Source organism: Pseudonaja textilis, chromosome 7 (genome assembly GCF_049901715.1).
Source record: "Pseudonaja textilis isolate UNSWEBS1 chromosome 7, rPseTex1.2, whole genome shotgun sequence".
NCBI lineage: Eukaryota > Metazoa > Chordata > Lepidosauria > Squamata > Elapidae > Pseudonaja > Pseudonaja textilis.
This window is the reverse complement of record NC_141996.1, coordinates 6,742,439-6,763,171: the sequence shown is the minus strand read 5'-3', so window position 1 is coordinate 6,763,171 and position 20,733 is coordinate 6,742,439. Positions and strand designations below refer to the sequence as shown.

Below are 20,733 nucleotides of genomic sequence, written 5' to 3'. Positions count from 1 at the left end.
TGAGATTTTTTTTTTTACTCACTCCGCAAAGCCAACAGAAGGACCTGATTTCAAGATTGCTGTGTCCTGTGAAATCTCACTGTATAGATTTTAGCCGGTAAATAACAATTGATTCCATGTCATGCCTGCTCCTTATTTAGGAGAGCCAGGAAATGAAAGAGCTGTCTTGCCATTCAGGAAGCTCAAACTCTACTTCTACAAACTTGGCAACTTTCAAACTTGTACTTTTCCACTCCCAGAATGGCTGGCTGTGGAATTCTGGGAGTTGAAGTCCACAGAAGTCCATAAAGTGGGGGCCATAGTTCTTCATCCATGCTCTGCACTCTCTGCCAATGGGCTTGAGTCCAGTTGGAAGCAGCCAAGAAAGAAAAATCTCTCTATTTTCGCTGTTGGAACACATACCCATCTGGGTTCAGATCCAAGTGGGGAGAAAAGACACTGGAGACACGGAGGCTGATTGGAAAGATGGTTTAATGGAGCAGAACCAGGGGTGGAATTCAAAAATCCCAAGAACCGGTTCTCTGCCCGATCGTTGGGTGGGCGTGGCCTACCGGAACTTCCGGGAGGACCATTATTCACCTTCCCCAGAGTCTGGAGGCTTCCCTCAGGCCTCTGGGAGGGTGAAAATGGCCTCCCCCAGGGTTCGGAGGCCCTCCGGAAGCCGGAAACAAGCCCATTTCCGGACTTCCAGAACTTCAGGGAGGGCTGTTTTTCACCCTCCCAGAGCCTCCGCGCAGGCCTTCCACTTACCTGCATCCAAAACGGGCCGCGTGGAGACTCCTGGAAGGGGTGGGGTGGGTGGGGCCAGATGGTCGATTCAACTACCAGTTCGGTGAGCCAGATGTAGATTTAACATCCGGTTCGCCCGAACCGGCTGAATCCCACCCCTGAGCAGAACACATCAAGCACATGTTCCTCTGGTGCAGTTGAGCACATGGAGTGGAGAGAGCGATGTATTTATACCCTCTCTTGGGCCTTGAGCTTCCTGTTCCTGTGCAAGAAATGTATTCTATTGGTTGCTGTCCGACTCCCATGTGGAATCATGTTTGTCCGAGTCGAGTTTGGTTGAACCTTGGGCTGATGTAATATCTCCAGGTGCCATGTGGTGAGCTCTGCTGCTAAATGGGTAGAGGGCTATTATGCTCTGAAGGTCTTTTGTGTAGATAGACCGGCACCAAAATATCTGCTGGAGGCAGGGAGCTGGTGTTGCATTTCCGTTTCCTTTAAGATTCTTATTTCTCTTTTAGGGGAAATAGTCTGCCTTTTGAATACTTCCTAGAACATCTCATTCTTCTACGAGAGGGGTGACTGCTAACTCTCTACACCGCTTTTTCCCTCTCCAGCACTATTCCTGGAGATCCAGATTCCATGTTCTCATCCTAGTCCCAAAGATTGCTGGCTAATTTATGCAAGCTTGTAGATTTTTTTTGCAGCGTATGGAAATCTGCAGTTGTAAATTGCTGCACCATTTAGTTCTTAGAATAGCTCCATAAGGTTGGAACCATTTGACGAAAGGGGGAAGGGGGAGACAGTGGCCAAATCATCTGGATTCCAGATGCATAAACACACACACACACACACACACACACACACAGAGTATGTCTCTCCTTCCCCCTTTCAGGGTGCAATCTGTTCCATTTTGACCCTGGGAAATGCCCAATTGGCTCAGGAGAGTCAGTGCTGTTATCTAGACAAAACTCTTTAATTTTGTGGGGTTTTTTTTGTTTTTGTTTAAAGACTCTGGCGTTTCAGTTTAGCTGCTGCAGGAAAGTGTCACGTGGCACAACTTTGTGGAATGCATCTTCTGAGGATGCCGGTTGGCCGCCCCTCGGAGCTGGGCGCAGTGTTGACAAGAGCTGAACAGCCAAGTTTGCAACACGCACACACACAAACACACAAACACACACATAATAATCAGCTATTAAGCAGAGAAAAAGGTAGGAGAAAACCTAAGTAACAAGGAGCCACCAAACGCCAACAGATGCCTCAAGATACCAAAACCTTAATAGCACTATTGACATAGCAATAGCATTTAGACTTATATACTGCTTCACAGTGTTTCTCATCCCTCTCGTAAGTGGTTTACAAAGTCAGAATATTGCCCCCAATAATCTGGATCCTCATTTTACTGACCTCAGAAGGATGGAAGGCTGAGTTAACCTTGAGCTGGTCAAAACTGCTGGCAGTTGGCAGAATTTATCTGCAATTCTACATTCTAATTAGTGCACCACCATGGCTTCCTCCCTCCCTCCCTCCCTCCTTCCCTCCCTCCCTCCTTTCTTCCTTTGCAATAGCACGTAGACATACATACCACTTTATAGTGCTTTATAGCCCTCTCAGAGCAGTTTACAGAGTCAGCCTCTTGTCCTCCGAACAATCTGGGTCCTCATTTTACCCACCTCGGAAGGATGGAAAGCTGAATCAACCTTGATACGGTCAGGATCGAACTCCTGGCAATTGGCAGAGTTTGTCTGCAATTATGCATTCTAACTAGTGCGCTACCATGGTTCCCTCTCCCCCTTTTCCTTTCCCTCCCTCCCTCCCTTCCTTCCACTACTTATGTACCACTTCCCAGTGCTTTTACAGCCCTCTGTAAGCGGTATACAGGGTCAGCCTATTGTCCCACAACAATCTGGGTCCTCGTTTTACCCACCTCGGGAGGACGGAAGGCTGAATCCACCTTGGGCTGGTCAGGATCGAACTGCTGTCAGCGGGGCAGAGTTTGCCTGCAGTACTGCGTTCTAAACACGGCGCCCGCACAGCGGCAAATCGCACGATGGAGATCGCACGACGGTGGCCGGAAAGTCAGTAACACGGGGCAAAACTCAACTGAACGAAGGTTTCACTGGACATAACCGAAATTTGGGGCTCACTTTTGGTTGTAAGTCAAGGACTTCCTATATTTCCCGTGTGCTAAAACTATGGTGCGTTTAATAGAATTCTGTGGAGAACAAGAACAATTCTGTGAGGGTTGGGGGGGAAATTACCCCCAATACTTTTTTGTGCTTAAGGAGGTGTGTTTGCCTGTTGCCGGGTTGCAGAAGCAAGCAAATGGTGCTTTGCATCTTGATGAAAGGACCTGATTCAACTACTACTTCTTCTTTTTTTTTTTTTTTTTTGAAGCCAAGGACGTAACGGGACTGGGGGCATTGAGCACGTGGGGCTCCCAGCTTCTCATTTCGTGGTGCTCCAGTTTCTGCTTTTGAGCCTATTCCAGCTTTTCAAGGCTCTCAATGAGGACAAAACTCAATGTGACTCTGCAGTGGAAAAGTTTGGATCGAAGCTAACAATGAGTACAGTGTGAATAATCCTGAGAGGTAGTCCTCGACGTAGCCATGGTGCTTAGACTTATAATACTGCTTCACGGGGCTTTACGGCCCTCTCTAAGCGGTTTTATAGGGTCAGCCTGTTTCCCCCCCAAAATCTGGGTTTTTATTTTACCAACCTCGGAAAGCCTGGAAGGCTGAATCAACTTTCAGTCGGTCAGGATTGAACTGCTGGCGGTGGGCAGAGTTAGCCTGCAATACTGCATTCTAATGACTGTTCCATCATGGCTCACTTCTTTCTTCCTTCCTTCCTTCCTTCCTTGTGTTTCCTTCCTTCCTTCCTTCCTTCCTTCCTTCCTTCCTTCCTTCCTTCCTTCCTTCCTTCCTTCCTTCCTTCCTATTTTCTTCCTTCCTTCTGTTTTCTTCCTCCCTCCCTTCCTTCCTTTGAAATAACACCTAGACTTATATAGTGCTTTACAGCCCTCTCTAAGCAGTTTTACAGAATCAGCCTAATGCTCTGAACAATCTGAAGGATTGGAAGGATGGAAAATTGAGTCAACCTTGAGAAGGTCAGGATCAAACTCCTGGCATTGGGCAGTTAGCTTGCAATGCTGCATTCTAACCACTGCACCATCACAGCTCTTTCCTTCCTTCTCTCCTTCCTTCCTTCCTTCCTTCCTTCCTTCCCAATAGATTCTATACCTCTTCGCTATGGTTTCCAGCCCTCTCTAAGCATTTTACAGAGCCAGCCTATCGCCCCCAACAATCTGTGCTCTCATTTTACCGACCTTGGAAGGATGGAAGGCTGAATCAATCTTGTCCTTTCTGTTGCTAAGTGAGTTTTGCCCCAATTATGTGTACAGGTAGTTCTCGACTTAACGACCATAATTGAGCGCCAAATTTTTCTCACCAAGTGAAAGAGTTGTTATCTAATCCATCTATCTATCTAATGTATCTATCTATCTATCTAATCTATCTAATCAATCTATCTATCTAATCTATCTAATCTATATCTTTCTATCTATCTTGTAACTATCTATCTATCTATGTATCTTTCTATCTTGTATCTATCTATCTTTCTATCTATCTCGTATCTATCTATCTATCCATCTTTCTATCTCGTAACTATCTATCTATCTATCTATCTATCTATCTATCTCGTATCTATCTATCTATCTATCTATCTATCTATCTATCTAATCTATCTTTCTATCGTGACTATCTATCTATCTCGTATCTCTCTCTCTCTCTCATGTATTAATCTATCTCTATTTATCTCTCTCTCTACCTACCTACCTACAAATCATCCATCTATCTATCTATCTATCTATCTATCTATCTATCTATCTATCTATCTATCTATCTATCACAGCAAATGGAGCCAAGGATTGTTTTCTACCTGGAGGTTTAAGTTTGTGGCTGGTCTGACAGAAAAAATTCCGTGTTAGAACAGAAGTGAAGGAAAAAGAGAAAATTCCTTGGAAGGGAACGTGATGAAATGATGCCTTTTGCTTGAAAAGACTGGCAGAGATGAGAGAAGGCAGGAAGGATAATGAGACGAGGGAAGGAAGGAAGGGGAAGGATAACGAGATAAGGGAAGGGAAAGGAAAGGAAAATGTATGGGGCTGAGGGGAGGAAGGATAATGAGATAAAGAACAAGAAAGAAAAGGAAAAGTATGGGAGAAAGGGAGGGAACGGAGGAAGGAAATAAAGAAAGAAATGGGAGATGGTCAGTTGCAACCCACAAACAATTTCTCCCTGTGCTAAACATCTGGTTTACCCTAAGCATAGCACTGTGCCCCATTGCAAACAAGACTTCCGTTTCATTTTCTCCACACAATTCTTGTGAAGGTAAGATGCCAGCCTTCTGTTGCTCCGACTTCTCTCTTTTATCTCTCTCTCTCTCAAAAAAAAGCTAGAATAATGCACGCTAACTCAAAATCAAAACCAGCTGCTCAGTTTGCAAGCCAGAAAGCAATAGTCCACGGTGGTAATTCTGGGAGTGGAAGCCCCCATGTTTTCAAGCTGCCAAAGTCGAGAAAAGCTCTGGCCTTAAGCCACTTCCTGAGGAACTGAATCCTCCTGAACTAGTAAAGAAATGGTTTTGAGTACGGCTGTATTCGAATCCTGCTGAGACTGGAAGAATTCGGGATTGAATTCTCCGTCTGGGCGACGCTGAAGAAATTTGTAGGGTGAGGTCATGATTGATGTCTCTCTGTCAGCTGATGAGGCTAAATAGCTTTTCTTCTGACAAGTAGTTGAAGATTAATACTAAAAGGAATGCATTACTGATAGCAAAGCATTCTGCGGCTCAACAGCACGCCTCTAATGCAGAATTTGGAATGGGATAGGGTAGGATAGGAGCAGAATAGAAACAGGTAGGATGGAATGCGGTGGTGGGAGGCAAACTTTTTTACTACAGGTTCGGTGGGCGTGGCTTGGTGGGCGTGGCAGGGGAAGGATACTGCAAAATCTCTATTCCCTCCCACTCCTGGGGAAGGATACTGCAAAATCTCCATTCCTACCCCACTCCCTGCGGGAAGGTTGTTGCAAAATCCCCATTCGCTCCCCACCCCACTAACCTGCTTTCCAGCTCCGTTCTCCTGTGCAGGGCAACCAAAGAAGACCCAGCCAATCAGCTGGGACTTGGTGGGTGGAGAATAGATGGGGGCGGGGCCAGTCAGAGGTGGGATTTGCCGCATTTCTCTGAACTACTCAAAATTTCCGCTACTGGTTCTCCAGGACTAGTTAGAATCATCTGAAGGCCACCTCTGATGAAATGGAATGGGGTGGAATAGCGATGGGATGGGATGGGGTAGGAATAGAATAGGAGTTGAGTAGAGTAAAAGAGTAGAATAGATTTATTTATGTATTTAGCATATGGCAAATACATGGACTTACAATGGTTCAAATATTAAATGTCCAGTCCACCCAGCCATTCAAGAACAGACATTGGGCCGGTGTAAGCTCTTGATAGACATTGGGACACAACGGGATGGATATGTTGTCAAGGAACACCACAGTCACACTGAGAGGAAGAGACAAGACCCCACTTACACAAGGAGTCCTGGCAGATACCATGTTGGGTACAGATCCTGTTCAGAGTTGACCAATGCTGGCAAGGAAGGTCAAAACTTTTTGTGTAGGGTCAACTACGTAACTGCCTGTAGAATGGAATGGAATGGAATGGAATATAGAAATAGGTATAGAATGGAGTGGACTGGACTAGACTAGACTAGACTAGACTAGACTAAAATAGGTATAGAGTGGACTGGACTGGACTGGACTGGAATATGGAATATAGAATATAGAAATAGGTATAGAGTGGAGTGGAGTGGACTGGACTAGACTAGACTAAATAGGTATAGAGTGGACTGGACTGGAATAGAATGGAATGGAATGGAATGGAATATAGAAATAGGTATAGGGTGGAATGGACTGGACTGGACTAGAATGGAATGGAATATAGTAATAGGTATAGAGTGGACTGGACTGGAATTGAATGGAATGGACTGGACTGGAATCGGGATGGGATGAGATGGGATAGGAGTAGAGTAGGAGTAGGAGTAGGATAGAATAGGGTAGGATGGAATGGAATAGAATAGGAATGGGATTGGATAGGATAGTAGAATAGGAGTAGACTACTGGATTAGATGACTAGAGTAGAGTAGAATAGGATAGGGTAGTATGGGATAGGAATAGAACAGAATAGAATAAAGTCGGATTAACAGAATTGGAAGGGACCTTGGAGGTCTTCTAGTCCAACCCCCTGCTCAGGCAGGAAACCCTACCATTTCAGACAAATTTAGATAAATAGTAAGACAAATGAACATGTGTGTGTGTGTGTTTGTATAAATCCCCGACTTACAATCATTCATTTAGTGACCATTCAAAGGTTACAGCGGCACTGAAGAAAAAGTGACTCGTGGCCATTTTTATTGGAGGGACTTCAATTCTCCTAGCCGAGTTGGTGCATGTTGACCGTATCTTGTTGTGGCATTCCTGTTGGATCTGCAGCAACCAGATAATCCGGGTAAATATTTACAATGTGGAGAGGACATTTCATGCCTCTTCTCCCTGCGCCCTTCTAGTTACGTGTCTGGCTTTCTCTGCCGTCTTCGGTTTCCCATAGATTAGCAACCAGCCATCTGAATTTTTTTCCTTCCTAATTTTTTTTTTTTTCACACACCCCTCCCAGCATGGATTTTTTTCCCCTCCTCTGCAACGCCTCGGCCAGTCCTTATCGGCAGAGAGAGAGAGGACAGGCTAGTAAAAGAAGGTCAGAATCGCAAACATCTGGAAAATTTCAGCTTCTTGAGAGATGTTGAGGCTTCCAGGATGTCTTAAGCCATAATTTTTTTTTTCTCTCCACTTCCTTGTCTTCTCGATGTGCAGGACAGCTGGCTGGGAGATGATTAGGATTTATGAGTGTTGGGAATCTTTGGTGGGGTCTCCAACCCATTTTTTGGAGAGAGAGAGAGCAGTGCCGATGCTGGTGTTTGTTATCAGGAAAGCCATAAGGAGGAATGGAGAGAGGGGTCTTCTTGGATTCAAACTACCAGTGAATTTCTTGAAGAGGTTTGCAGTGGCCTTTTCCTAGGATATTTTTCTTGACCAGCTGGTTTCACCTACAGCTATGTCCACTGCTAAACTCTCTTCCAAGCAGGGGTGGGGTTCTACCGGTTTTGGCCTCCTCTGTTAGAACCGGTTGCTCTGAAGAGCAGCAAACAGAGAGCATACGTAGAACCGGTTCTATGTCTGCTGCTCTTTTGGTCCACCCGCCTGCCCGGGCTCTTACCTAACTTTTATTTCCTGCTTTTTCAACCGCAGCTGCTTGGCACGACACAGCTGTGGTTGAAAAAGGAAAAAAAAGTGCCTTTTCAACCGCGGTGCACCTGTGTGCAGCTCTGCTCAGCTGTCCAGGCAGCTAGCGGACGATGATATACATGTGCGTGCAAAATGTAAAATCACCAAACCAGTAGTTACACCGGTCGGATCCCACCCCTGCTTCCAAGTACTAGCTTAGTCTGATCCCAGTTTACCTAGGCTAGAGCAGCGGTCGCCAACCAGTGGGTCGGGGATCACTGGTGGTCCACGAGAAAATTTTGATGGTCCGCAGGGAAATGTCACCCCCAAAGCACCCCCCCAATTAATCCAAGCTGCACGGGAACTGCGCCACCCACATGGCCTGTGGGAACACAAGGCTTGCGTCAGTTGCATTGTTAACAACACGAGGTAGTGAGAGGTGGGAGGAAAGGGAGGAGGGGGGACTTGCCCCACGCGCCTGGACTGGCCACCGGGCTGCTTCTTTCCGCTTCTTTCTTCTTCTGCTTTTGGCTGAACACAAGGAAGGCAGCAAAAGTCTTTCTTTCTTTCCTCCAAACTCCACCAGAAATAAGTCTTTGGGACCCTGCAAGGCCTCCTGCTCCAAGAGGCTGCGCCGGCATGACAAGTCTCACAAAGACTCATTTCTGGCGGAGTTTGGAGGAGAGAAAGAAAGACTTCTGCTGCTTTCCTTGCATGAAGCCAAAAGTCTCTCTCTCTCTCCCCCTGAGAACGGAGCTGGAGACGGAATCCTGCGATCCCAAATAAAGAATGATCGATCGGTAGGAAAAACGGGGTGGGGAATTTTCCTGCAAACTTTTGGGGGGATTTTCCCAGGGTCTCTGGTCCGCGGAATTTAAAATTATGAGTTTGGTGGTCCCTGAGGACCAGACGTTTGGTGACCCCTGGGCTAGAGGATGCCCTTTAGCTGGGGCTATCAAAGAGATAAATTATTGGCGCTCCCTGATCTTGGTTGTTTCCTTGCTGACGTTTCATTACCCAAATTAGGTAACACCATCAGCATAGTACACCACTAGTACTGATGACGCTACCTAGTTTGGAAATGAAAAGTCTGCAAGAAAACAACCAAGCTCAGAACTTTTGATTACAGGACCGGGGATGATGCTGTGAAGGTCATAGGTGTGAGGATGTAACAACTGTGGCCAAAAATAAATAAATAAAAGGTCGAAAAATCAGGTGCAGCTCACTTAACCCCCTCCTTTGCTTAGCAATGGAAATTCTGGTTCCAATTGTAGTCATAGGTTGAGGACTGGCAGTTCTGTTCTTGCATACTTTTCAGTAAATATTGTAGTGTTGGAAGAAAGTTGAAGGACCTTTGTCCTGCAGAGTTGAAGGAGCAAAGTCTGTTAGTCATCGCAAAAGTCACTGGATCTGCCACCTAATCGCTTTGCTTTTAATCCTGTAACGTGTTCTAGATTCCCCGGCGCTTTCTGTTAGCAGGCGAAATCTCTCTCTCCTCCTGGATCGATTTCAGTTCTCCTTTTTCTTTTTCCTTGCAGCTTGGTAAATGAGTATGGAAGATTATGACTTTCTCTTCAAAATAGTTTTAATCGGGAACGCTGGTGTGGGGAAGACCTGCTTGGTACGACGATTCACACAGGTAAGAAGGTACCAAATGGATTGGAGCCTCGTAGATATTTCTGCATGACGGGGAGAAAAGACTGGATATGATATGACCCCCCCCATTCTCTTTAGAGCTCAGTACATGATTTGAACCATTTGCTTTTGATGTGAGGTAATTCCTTTTGTTTCATTTCATTCATTCATTTATTTATTTCATTTATTATTTTAATTGTTTTATTTTATTATTTATTTTATTGCTTTATATTATTTTATTTATTACTTTATTTTATCTTATTTTATCGATTTTTATTTTATTGTTTTATATTATTTCATTATTTCATTTTATTTATCTTATTTTTATTTTATTGCTTTATCTTATTTTATTATTTTATTCATTGTTTTTATTTTATGTTATTTTATTACTTCATTTACTTTATTTATCTTATTTTATTTTATTATTTTACCTTGTTTCATTTATTTTTATTTTATCTTATTTTTATTTTATTGCTTTATCTTTTTATTTTATTGCTTTATCTTATTTTATTTATTTTTTATTTTATTATTTTTATTGCATTGTTTTAAAATTTATTTTATGACTTCATTTATTTTATTTTATTGATCTCATTTTACTTTATTTCATTATTTATCTTATTTCATTTATTTTTATTTTATTGTTTTATATTATTGTATTTTATTCTTTATTTCCTGCCTTTATTACCTTTACAAATAACTCAAGGCAGTCAACATATCCCACACAGTTTCCCCCTCTTGTTTTCCTCACAACCACCCTGTGAGGTGGGTGGGGCTGAGAGAGAGAAGAGAGGAGAGGAAGAGGGAAAGGGAGAGAGAGAGAGAAAGAAAGAAAGAGAGAGAGTGACTGATTTTCCAAGGTCACCCAGCCAGCTTTCATGCCCAAGAGGAGACTAGAACTCCCATTCTCCTGGTTTCTAGATAAAATATACTCATTATTTAAAAAGGCTATGGGTAAAAACTTCCCTGAGACATTGAATTAAAAATGGAGAGATTGTTGGGGCTTCATCAGTGTGAGATGGTAAATCCGCCCTTTTGTACATCATGTTCTGTGAGTTGGTCTGTTGTTGGCTTGCAAAACACCCAAACAGGTTTTAAACGTAATGATAACAAATGGATCGGTGTGGACATTTCTTTCTACAGAGCTGATTTTTCCGGTTTGTTAAAACTACTGTACAAGGCAAGGTGGATTTGATTTAAAACAAGTCGATGTAAATCACGATGTTTAAATCATGATTTCAACCCCTAGTAAAAAGGCTTAAATCGGTTTAAATCATAATTGTCAAAGAGCAGCTGTCATCTCTGCTGTGGCATTGGGGGAACACATCAATGCAGGGCACGTTATCTCAGCTGGCAAGAGCTTGGATTCACTGAACGAGTTGAGCAAATATGTAAATATTGCAGAATATAGATAGAGCCTCATGCGACATAACCAGGGGTGGGCTGCTGGGGGTTTACAGGGATTCAGGAGAGCCCCTAGCTAAGATTCTGTGCAGTTTGGAGAACCCCCAAATCCCATTCCTGGCTGCCCCCCCCCTCCAAATGTCGCCCATTTTGGATGCAGGTAAGTGCAGGGCATGTGCAGAGGCTTGGGGAGCGGGGGAAATGGGCCTCCCGGAAGTTCAGGAAGACCGCTTATTTTAAAAACAAAGTCTTATTTTATTGCAATGCTGGGAATTGCTTTCATTCCCAGCCGGTAATTAATCTCAAACAGTCCCTCAAGATAAGCACCCACCTTTCTTTCCTGTGAAGTGTTGCCAATAACAGAAATATCAAATGAACTAGAAAGAAAACCAACCATAGTACAAAGAGCTTCAAGAATGAGTCTGAACCGAATGAATGACTTTGCTTCCTGCAAAGGTTTCTCTACCTTTGCCTGTCCTTTATACCTTATGGGAGGGGCAATCACTCCCAGCCTTACTCCCAAGTCGCCCCTTTTGTTTCAGCTGCTCTCGTCTTCTAATAGTTCTGCGCACATGCACACTGGGAACAGGCTCCCCTGGGTCCTCTGCCTTGCTGCTGCCAGACTCTGAAGGCTCTGGAGGCAGCACCCCACTCCCAGAGGGTCCTGGCCCCATCTCTGCATTGGATGCAGGACCCTCGTCCAAGTCCTCTCCAGACTCCCTGACTGGTCCCCTTTCTTCCCCACCGTCTGATTCCACGGCTATCTGCACAGGCTGCCGGTGAACCACAACAGAACTAATCATATATAGTATCTGGTATAGAATATTGGTTTTCCTGCACAATTGTATTTCTCTACTTATGTTTCTCTTGTCTTTTTAAAAAACCCAGGAAGACTGGCATGGTCTAGGTTTCAAAATTAAATTTATCTTGTGATTTTCGGCATTTTTTTTTTGCCAGCTTCCGACATTTATTTCCAATTTCCAGCAAAATACATCCCAATTGACTTAGTGGATTCATTTAGTAAACATGGAATTCACTTCACGTCCTTGACGCTTATATAATGACCGCTGCATTGGCTTAATGGCCGTCACAAAAAAGACGGCAAAATTGAGCATAGTCACAGGCTGACCCGTTTAATGTCCAACGCGACATACGACCTTAACTCACTGTTGTAAGTTGAGGATGACTTATAGCAGCAAATGACAGCTGCTCTCAACTTGCATTTCTTTTGCTAATTATTTTTGAATCGCGCACCATCCAGAGTCACTACAGAGTCGGGCAGCCTTATTGATTTAGTGAATAAACTTAGCAAGTTAAGTTAACTTAACAACTGGCTGGTGGTTTTATCTGAGGGCATTTTTTTTAATTTAAATTTTGCAACCAATTTTCTCAGGACAGGCTTGTTTCATGGATCTCATTAAAAACAAAAAAGCCTGACCGTCTGCTTTTCCCATGTCCTTCTGCCTACCACATCAAAACGACAATTCACCAGCAAGTAATCGTTTTATTTTTCAGGTGCCTGTAAGCCAGCCGCCACGCAAAGCAATATACATCCCAGCATCAATAATGAATGCAGTTGCTCACTCAAATCCATTTGGAGATCGGAGCTGAAATATAGAGGCTCCATTCCCCTCGATGGCTCGTAATGTTGGAAGCGGTCCTTAAAACCCCATATGGAAACAGCGAGGCATTTGTGCAGGGAGAATTAATACTTAAACCAGCTTCACACAGCCTCTTGCAGACCAAATGGGTTTTAGGGCCTTTTAAAATGTTGATAGATCCGGCTCCAGGTATTCTGGGAAACTCCGGTGCCAACAGTCTGAAACGAGATGTGGAGAAAAATGCTTTTGATTATGACCTGGCTATTTTGGTGCCAGTTGGTAAATGAGTTGAACATACAAACGTGAGCAGGTTTTAGAATTTCAGTTTGTTTGTTTTTCCTCCTTTTTCCTTCTACCCAAGACGATCTACAGGTAGTTCTCGACTTATGACCACAATTGAGCCTCCACATTTATGTTGCTAAGTGAGATTCCTCCCCCCATTAATGAAGGTCACACTGTCCAATTAGGTACCCAGGTGTTGTTATGGGAAAACCTCCACAACTCTGGCAAACACATGCTGGAACGACCTTGGTTCCCATGAGACAGTTTCTTGTTTCGTCTTTTGGATTACACTTTCCAATCTCTCCCTCCCTTTGAAGCCTGACATAGGCTGGGTTGATTGGTTGCCTGCCAAGCGTCCAAATTTTGATCCTACGACCATGCAGATGTGGAAATGGATGTAAGCAGGAGGACTAGTTGCAAGTCCCATTTTCCGGTGCCGTTGTAACTTCTGACAGTCGCTAAATGAATGGTTATAAGTCGAGGGCTGTCTATATTGGGCTAACCCAAGCCTTAAACAATAATGTTGTGCCAAACAATCATCGCCTCTAGTTTTGCCTGAATATATTTTTCTTTTCTTTTCTTTATTTAGGGACTTTTCCCACCAGGTCAAGGAGCTACCATTGGGGTTGACTTTATGATTAAGACAGTGGAGATAAATGGAGAGAAAGTAAAAGTAAGTCCTGGCTTAACTTTCCTGCCTCAGCTTGGAATCTGTTCAATGTTCCAAAAACGTGTGTGGCAACTGACGACAACTTAAAGGAAACATGATATGCTTCCCCAGTGGAACTTAGCCTCCAATTTAATCCCTTCTTTAAAACCTCCAGTGTTGGAGCACCCAGAACTTCTGAAGGCAGGTCCTTCCACTGGTTAATTGTTCTGTCAGGAAATTTCTCCTTAGTTCTAGGTTGCTTCTCTCTTTGATTAGTTTCCATCCGTTGCCTCTTGTCCTGCCTTCGGGGGCTTTGGAAAATAGGTTGACCCCCTCATCTTTGTGGCAGCCCCTCAAATATTGGAACACGAGAGAGAGACAGGAAGGAAGAAAAAGAGAGAGGAGAGAAAGGAAGGAAGACAGGGAGGGAGGGAAGGAAATGTGGGAAGATCACTTGCAACAGAGAGGCAAAAAGAGAAAGGGAAGGAAGGAAGGAAGGAAGGAAGGAAGGAAGGAAGGAAGGAAGGAAGGAAGGAAGGAAGGAAATGTGGGATGATTAGTTAACAGAGGCACAGAAAGAAAGAAAAAGGAAAGAGAGAAAAAGAAAGAAAGAAAGAAAGAAAGAAAGACAAGGAAAGAAGGGAGGGAGGGAGGAAAGAAAGAAGGAAGGAAGGAAATGCGGGATGATCAGCTGCAACAGAAACGCTAAGAAAGAAAGGGAAAGAAAAAGAAAGACTGGGAAGGAAGGAAGGAAAGAAAGAAGGGAGGAAGGAAGGAAATGCGGGACGATCAGCTGCAACAGAAAGGCTAAGAAAGAAAGAAAAGAAAGTAAGTAAGTGATGGAAACTGTGGCTTTATTCTCTTTGCCTTTTCAAGCTGATTATTTTAGGAACTTTGCCATTTTCAGAACCAATCTTCAGGAAAAACGCGTGTTTTTCCCTCTCTCCATCGTCTCTCTTTTCTTTGGTCTTGTGTCCTTGAGAACACAAGCAAGGGCGAGGGTAGTTGTGTTTCTTCTGGCTCGTGTAAGCTGCCGTGGTGATTTCTGGAGCTTAACAGGAGGAGCCATTTCTTTCCATCCCAAAGCGTGTCTCTCCTCTCCGTGTCCCAAAGCATCTGGAAGGGACACGTTTTGGATAGACTTCCTTAAGCAGAAAGAAGACCCCATTAACTGCCGACTTCACGATGGCTTCAGCTAGTAGGGTTGGCTCGGCAGGCCGTTTAGCATCTGTGGTTGTTTCCCTTCAGTAGGAATCAAGTTCCTTCCGAGCCTCTTTGCTCGGGCAGAATTGCAAGCCCCCCCCCCTCTGCCCTTCCCCCACTCCCCTCACTACCTTGTGTTGTTCACAATGCAAGCGACGCAAGCCTTGTATTTCATGTTGGTGGCGCAGCCTTGTGTTCCCACACAGCCTGGATTAATTGCTTTGGGGGGGTGACATTTCTCCGCAGACCGCCAAAATTTTCTCACGGACCCCTAGTGGTCCCTGGCCCACTGGTTGGCGACCGCTGTTCTAGTCTAACCCCGCTGCTTAGGCAGGAGTACTGTATTGTGTGTGTGTGTGTGTGTTCGCCATTTTGAGTTATTTCCGGGAGCTTAGTCTTAAAGGGGCCATAGTTCCTCCGTGCTAGCTCAGAAATTCTAGGAATTGAAGTCCACACGTCATAAAGGGGCCATTAGTTGTCCACCCCTGCATTAAAAGATGAGGATATATTATTAGAATATAGAATAATAGAGTTGGAAAGGACCTTGGAGGTCTGTAGGAAACCCTACATCACTTGAGACAAAGGGTTCTCCAATCTCTTCTTAAAAACTTCCAGTGTTGGAGCATTCACAACTTCTGGAGGCAAGTTGTTCCATTGATTAATTGTTCTCACAGTCAGGAAATTTCTCCTTAGTCCTAAGTTGCTTCTCTCCTTGATTAGTTTCCACCCTTTGCTTCTTGTCCTGCCTTCAAGTATTTTGGAGACTAGGTTGACTCCTTCTTCTTTGTGGCAGCCCCTGAGATATTGGAAGACTGCTATCATGTGTCCCCTAATCCTTGTTTTCATTAGACTAGAAACACCCAACTCCAGCAACCGTTCTTTTTATGTTTTAGCCTCCAGGCTCCTAATCCTCTTTGTTGCTCTTCTCTTCACTCTTTCTGGAGTCTCAGCATCTTTTTTGCATCGTGGCGACCAAAACTGGATGCAGCATTCGAGGTGTGGCCTTACCGAGACCTTATAAAGCTTCATTCTAACACGTCACGTGATCTTGATTCTATCCGTTTGTGCAGCCTAGAACTGTGTTGTCTTAGTTTATTGCATACCCAGCTTGGATATCATGTATTGTAATAGTCAATCTGTCTACCGTTCCATTGATTTCGTCTACAATCCTGTGTAAGTTAATAGTTAAGAGGCCATGATAAGGCAGACAGGAACGTTCTGTAAAATAGTAAATACTGCAATTTTCATATAGGGGCACTTGATAGGAGGCTAATGGTCAGAGTACAACATTGTTTAAAAAGAAAGGCAATCTTTTGCTTGCTTGGGAAAAAAAATATAATTTGCAGCTTGGGGGGAAAAATAGTTTGCACGTACTGTATGCACTACTTTAAATGACTGTAACGAAACTTCACTCTTAAGTAGTTGACATTGGCTCTCCTTTATTCATCACATTGGCCCATAGCTCTGGAAACTTTAATCTAGGGATTTGCTGAATTCATTGTATACTTAAACTTTCCTCTTTCCCAAAAAAATGAAAAACAAGCTATTAAAATTCTGTCAACGAAAGAAACAAAAAAAAATCAGCATTAGCGTGGCAATTTTTTTAAAAAAAAGAGGTTAAAAAAAAGAGAGGCCAGATAAAATGAAGAAGAGTTCATCTAGCCAAAACCTTTGGAGAATAAACCTTAAAGTTGGCATTGTTACTTGCTTTGAATGCCAACAGATGTTTTGGGTAAGTTTGCCGTGCTTTGTACTCTCTGAGCTTGGTTGTTTTCTTGCAGATGTTTCATTACCTGACTGGGTAATCATCAGTGCTAACTCCACTCCCTTCTAGCCCTGATGGTGTTACCTAGTTGGGTAATGAAACATCTGCAAGAAAACGACCAGGCTCAGAGAGCACCAAGGACTTCTCCTTTCAACCCTGAACTACAAATATTCTCCTTGATCAATACCGTTTCCCTTTTTTTTCCCCTTTTTATACTTTAATTGAAAAAAAAAAGTTTTGAAAGAAATAAAGATGGACACTTGATATGGATGGGGACACCTGGAGGATTTGTGGGCTAGGAAGGACATGAGGTCACAGGTTTCACTGGGGTCAATGCTAACATCATCATCATCATTATTATTATTGTTGTTGTTGTTATTATTATTATTGTTATTGTTATTTTTCCTTTCCCCAACCCTTTGTTTTTCCTCTTTTCTTCCCTGTTGTGGGGAACACAAAAGCTGCAGATTTGGGACACAGCGGGACAAGAAAGATTTCGTTCCATTACGCAGAGCTATTATCGCAGTGCCAACGCGTTAATCCTGACCTATGACATCACCTGCGAAGAGTCCTTCCGATGTCTCTCCGAATGGCTACGGGAAATTGAGCAATATGCCAGCAATAAGGTCATCACCGTCTTAGTTGGTAAGAGACATTGGCATGCTTATCCGATACCAGGCATCTTGTCGGGTGCAATCGATCAGGAAGCAAGGCTTCAGGTTTATTGCATGCTTAACGCTCTCAACAAGAAGCTGAACTACTAAGGGTCAAAGCAAATTAGCGGTAGATAAAAGCCGATGGAATTCAAGGTGGGCTTAGATCTCTTGTGAGCGCAAAGGGACTCCAAATTGATGACGTGCTTGACACCTCCCTCAGGCTCAGCCTGGTCATCTGCTACATCTTGCCAAATTAAAGCAACAACCTGCGTAAGCATTAGATATTGTCTGTGAACAGCTAGGGAGGATCCATCTTCACCCTCTTCTTGCATACCAAATATTCCAAGCTTCCTCTTTACTCTCAGGGAAAGAGCCCCTCCTTCCTTCGACTCTGGACCAGATTTCACCATACTCTGGCAACCCAGATCTCATTTTTATCAAACTCTCCCTGCCACACACTTATATAGTTGATGTTTAGCTGAATAAAAATCACTACACTCTGCAGATTCTTTGTTCAGTTGTTGGCTTCATGACTTTCTCGACCCCGTCTAGTTTCTTCCCCTTCCTGGTTTCTCTTACTCTTTGCGCACCCTTTGTTCAATTGTTGGGTTCCCGACTTTCTTGATCCCATCTAATTTCTTCCCCTTCCTGTTTGGTTTCTCTTACTCTTTGCGGATCCCTTGTTCAGTTGTTGGCTTCATGACTTTCTCGACCCTGTGTAATTTCTTCTCCTTCCTGGTTTCTCTTACTCTTTCCAGATCCTTTGTTTAGTTGTTGGGTTCCTGATTTTCTCGATCCCATCTAATTTCTTCCCCTTCCTGTTTGGTTTCTCTTACTCTTTGCGGATCCTTTGTTCAGTTGTTGGCTTCATGACTTACTTGATCCCATCTAATTTCTTCCCCTTCCTGGTTTCTCTTACTCTTTGCATCCTTTGTATTGTTGGGTTCCCAACTTTCTTGGTCCCATCTAATTTCTTCCCTTCCTGTTTGGTTTCTCTTACTTTGCGGATCCTTGTTCAGTTGTTGGCTTCATGACTTTCTCGACCCTGTCTAATTTCTTCCCCTTCCTGGTTTCTCTTACTCTTTGCGGATCCTTTGTTCAGTTGTTGGCTTCATGACTTTCTCGATCCCACCTAATTTCTTCTCTTTACTCTTTTGGTTTCTCTAGGAAACAAGATTGATTTATCCCATAAGCGAGAAGTCTCCCAACAAAGAGCCGAAGAGTTTTCCCGAGCCCAGGATATGTACTATCTGGAGACGTCGGCAAAAGAATCCGATAACGTGGAAAAACTCTTTTTGGACTTGGCTTGTCGGCTGATTAGCGAAGCGAGGCAGAACACCCTGCTGAACAATGTGGAGTCTCCCTTGCCGGGCGAAGGGAAAAATATCAGTTATTTGACTTGTTGCAATTTTAACTGATTGCATTTGAACCCCAAGAGTTATGACTGCTCCTTCTACAGGCCTCTCTCCGGAGGCAAAGGCTGCTATGACCCGGTCTGACTGGTGGAGATAGTCAGGCACCTGATCATGACGCATGCTGGGCTGGCCATTTGTCTGCAGGGTCAGTCTAGAATATAATCCTCTTTTTTCCCCTCCCCCCTTTTTAACACGTCCCACCCAGGAGCCTCAAAATTTGGAGGAGATTAAAGATTCAAAAAGGTGCTAGGTAGCAGCTGGTCAGGTCATGGTTTTCCCTTCTTTGGAAGCATCTGGGATCTTTCCCTTGGAAATTCAGGATGGATTGTGTCTGCCTTTTACATCTTTACAGAAGGAAATCGAGAGGTGCATTAGGAAATGGCTGCGGGTTGACAACGCTTGTATATAAACCACGACCCGGAGTGCCATTTTGTACGGCACAAACTCCACCGAGCACGCGCGTTGCGTGCCTATGTGATTTCTTTTTTTAAAAACCCCCTAAGTATTAATGCATCTGTATTCTGGGATTGTGATAAACGTGGGAGTTAAAAAGGGATAGGTTGATCGTTTGCAATCCGCAGGGCTTGAGGTTTGGATGGCCGCTCTTTCGGTTCTTGTAATCCAAAAGCTAAATTTCCTCTATGGTCAGCTTGCTCTGTTCTCCATAGACAGAAGGTGTGTCCTTGAAAAGGTATTGATCATAAATACAGCAGCCTTTTGGTCCATCGTTCCGACGAGAGACCAGTGATATGAATTTAAAAGTTGGCCACAAGTTATCCCTGCATCTCTGATCAAGTGTTCCAAAACTTTGCCTCTCAAACCAGCATTGTTTTGTTTTGCCATATGGTGGGGCTTCCAAACCCACTTCATTTTTTTGCAGAAAAGAGCTGGTGAAGTATTGTTCGTACTGTTCCGCCGGTCTTGGACTTAGCTAAAATAAGCTTCTTTGTGAGAAATGATGGATCCTGGAAGTCTGGACTTCAGATGTGGTTGTTTGAGAGAATGCTACAGCGCTGAGGCTGTACCTATGCACAAATATAATACATGGGGTGCTCTATTGTTGATGCATTTGAGGAATCGGGCATGAATATATTGGGAAGGTCGTAAAAATCCCTCTTGAAATGAGCTGTATAATGTAGCAGGTAGTCCTCATGGCTGAATTCTGCTTTTAACTAGAACACTAGCACTAACTGCGGAATTTGCTGTCTTATTGGAAAGGGCATGTACAATTTCAAAAGGTTTTTCTATACGGTTGAGGAGGAAGGGAAATATCACGTTCTAAATCTTTTAGACAGCTTTATCGAGGCTGCAATCACCTTGCAGAATACGTAGCTCCGAAAAGCCATTTATTTAAAAAGGCAGAAATGCAAGCCCGCTTCCCACAGCCACTTGGAGATTTGTTTGTTTGCTGTACTTGGGCTTAATTGTGCGTGGGTGTGCGTGCGCTTGTGTGCATACGCAGAGAACGGTGTGTAGGCAATACCCTTGAACCAAAGCCTCGGTGTTGGAAGGACGATGCACAAAAGTCTTACTGTACGAGTTTGCAACTTCAGCACTCCAAACGTCGAATTGCAAGGAGTCAACGCAAATTTCCTTATCGGTGCTTCACTTGTATACTTGAAGAGAGACAAACTGGAAGGCAAGGGATTCACAATTATTAAGGTATTAGCATTACATGGCTGGATGTTCCATAGTTAGCATCACTTAATTTGGGTAATTGGTTGGGCAAATAAGGTTTTGGCATGGCATTCAATGAAGAGGTGGTTCTACATCACGTCAGCCGCCAGTAAAAGCAGTGGTATTGTAAATCCAAGAGGGCTACCCAGTACAGAATGTTTTGGGGGATAGAATTGTGCTCAAACTATGACCGATGTCCCCTTTTGCATTAAAATAAAGCTGCTAAAATTTTAGCCTTTTTTGAGAATAAAGCTGACATTTTAAAAGTGTTGCGTTTTTTCTTTCTTTCTTGCGGATTTTTTTTTTCTTTTCAAAATCCAACATTACTGTTATAAAAATCAGTTATCCATCCTTTCGGGTGTAGAACACAACTTTCA

At 43.7% G+C, this 20,733-nt stretch overlaps 1 protein-coding gene across 6 annotated transcripts in view; it reads left to right on the top strand.

The window, feature by feature from the left end:
- RAB30 (RAB30, member RAS oncogene family) overlaps positions 1-20,625 on the top strand; it is a 32,391-nt gene extending 11,766 nt beyond the window's left edge. For 2 of the 6 annotated variants that reach the window (XM_087936937.1, XM_026706791.2), the window contains exons 2-5: positions 9,611-9,711; positions 13,581-13,664; positions 17,070-17,253; positions 18,432-20,625. In XM_087936937.1, the coding sequence (XP_087793063.1) occupies positions 9,619-9,711; positions 13,581-13,664; positions 17,070-17,253; positions 18,432-18,682 (612 nt within the window). In that variant the 5' untranslated portion in view covers positions 9,611-9,618 and the 3' untranslated portion in view covers positions 18,683-20,625. Of the gene's footprint in view, positions 1-7,202; positions 7,300-9,325; positions 9,712-13,580; positions 13,665-17,069; positions 17,254-18,431 lie in introns of those variants that run through there. The other 4 variants (XM_087936936.1, XM_087936939.1, XM_087936938.1 and 1 more) reach the window with 4 other exon arrangements.
- Positions 20,626-20,733: the final 108 nt, after the last annotated feature.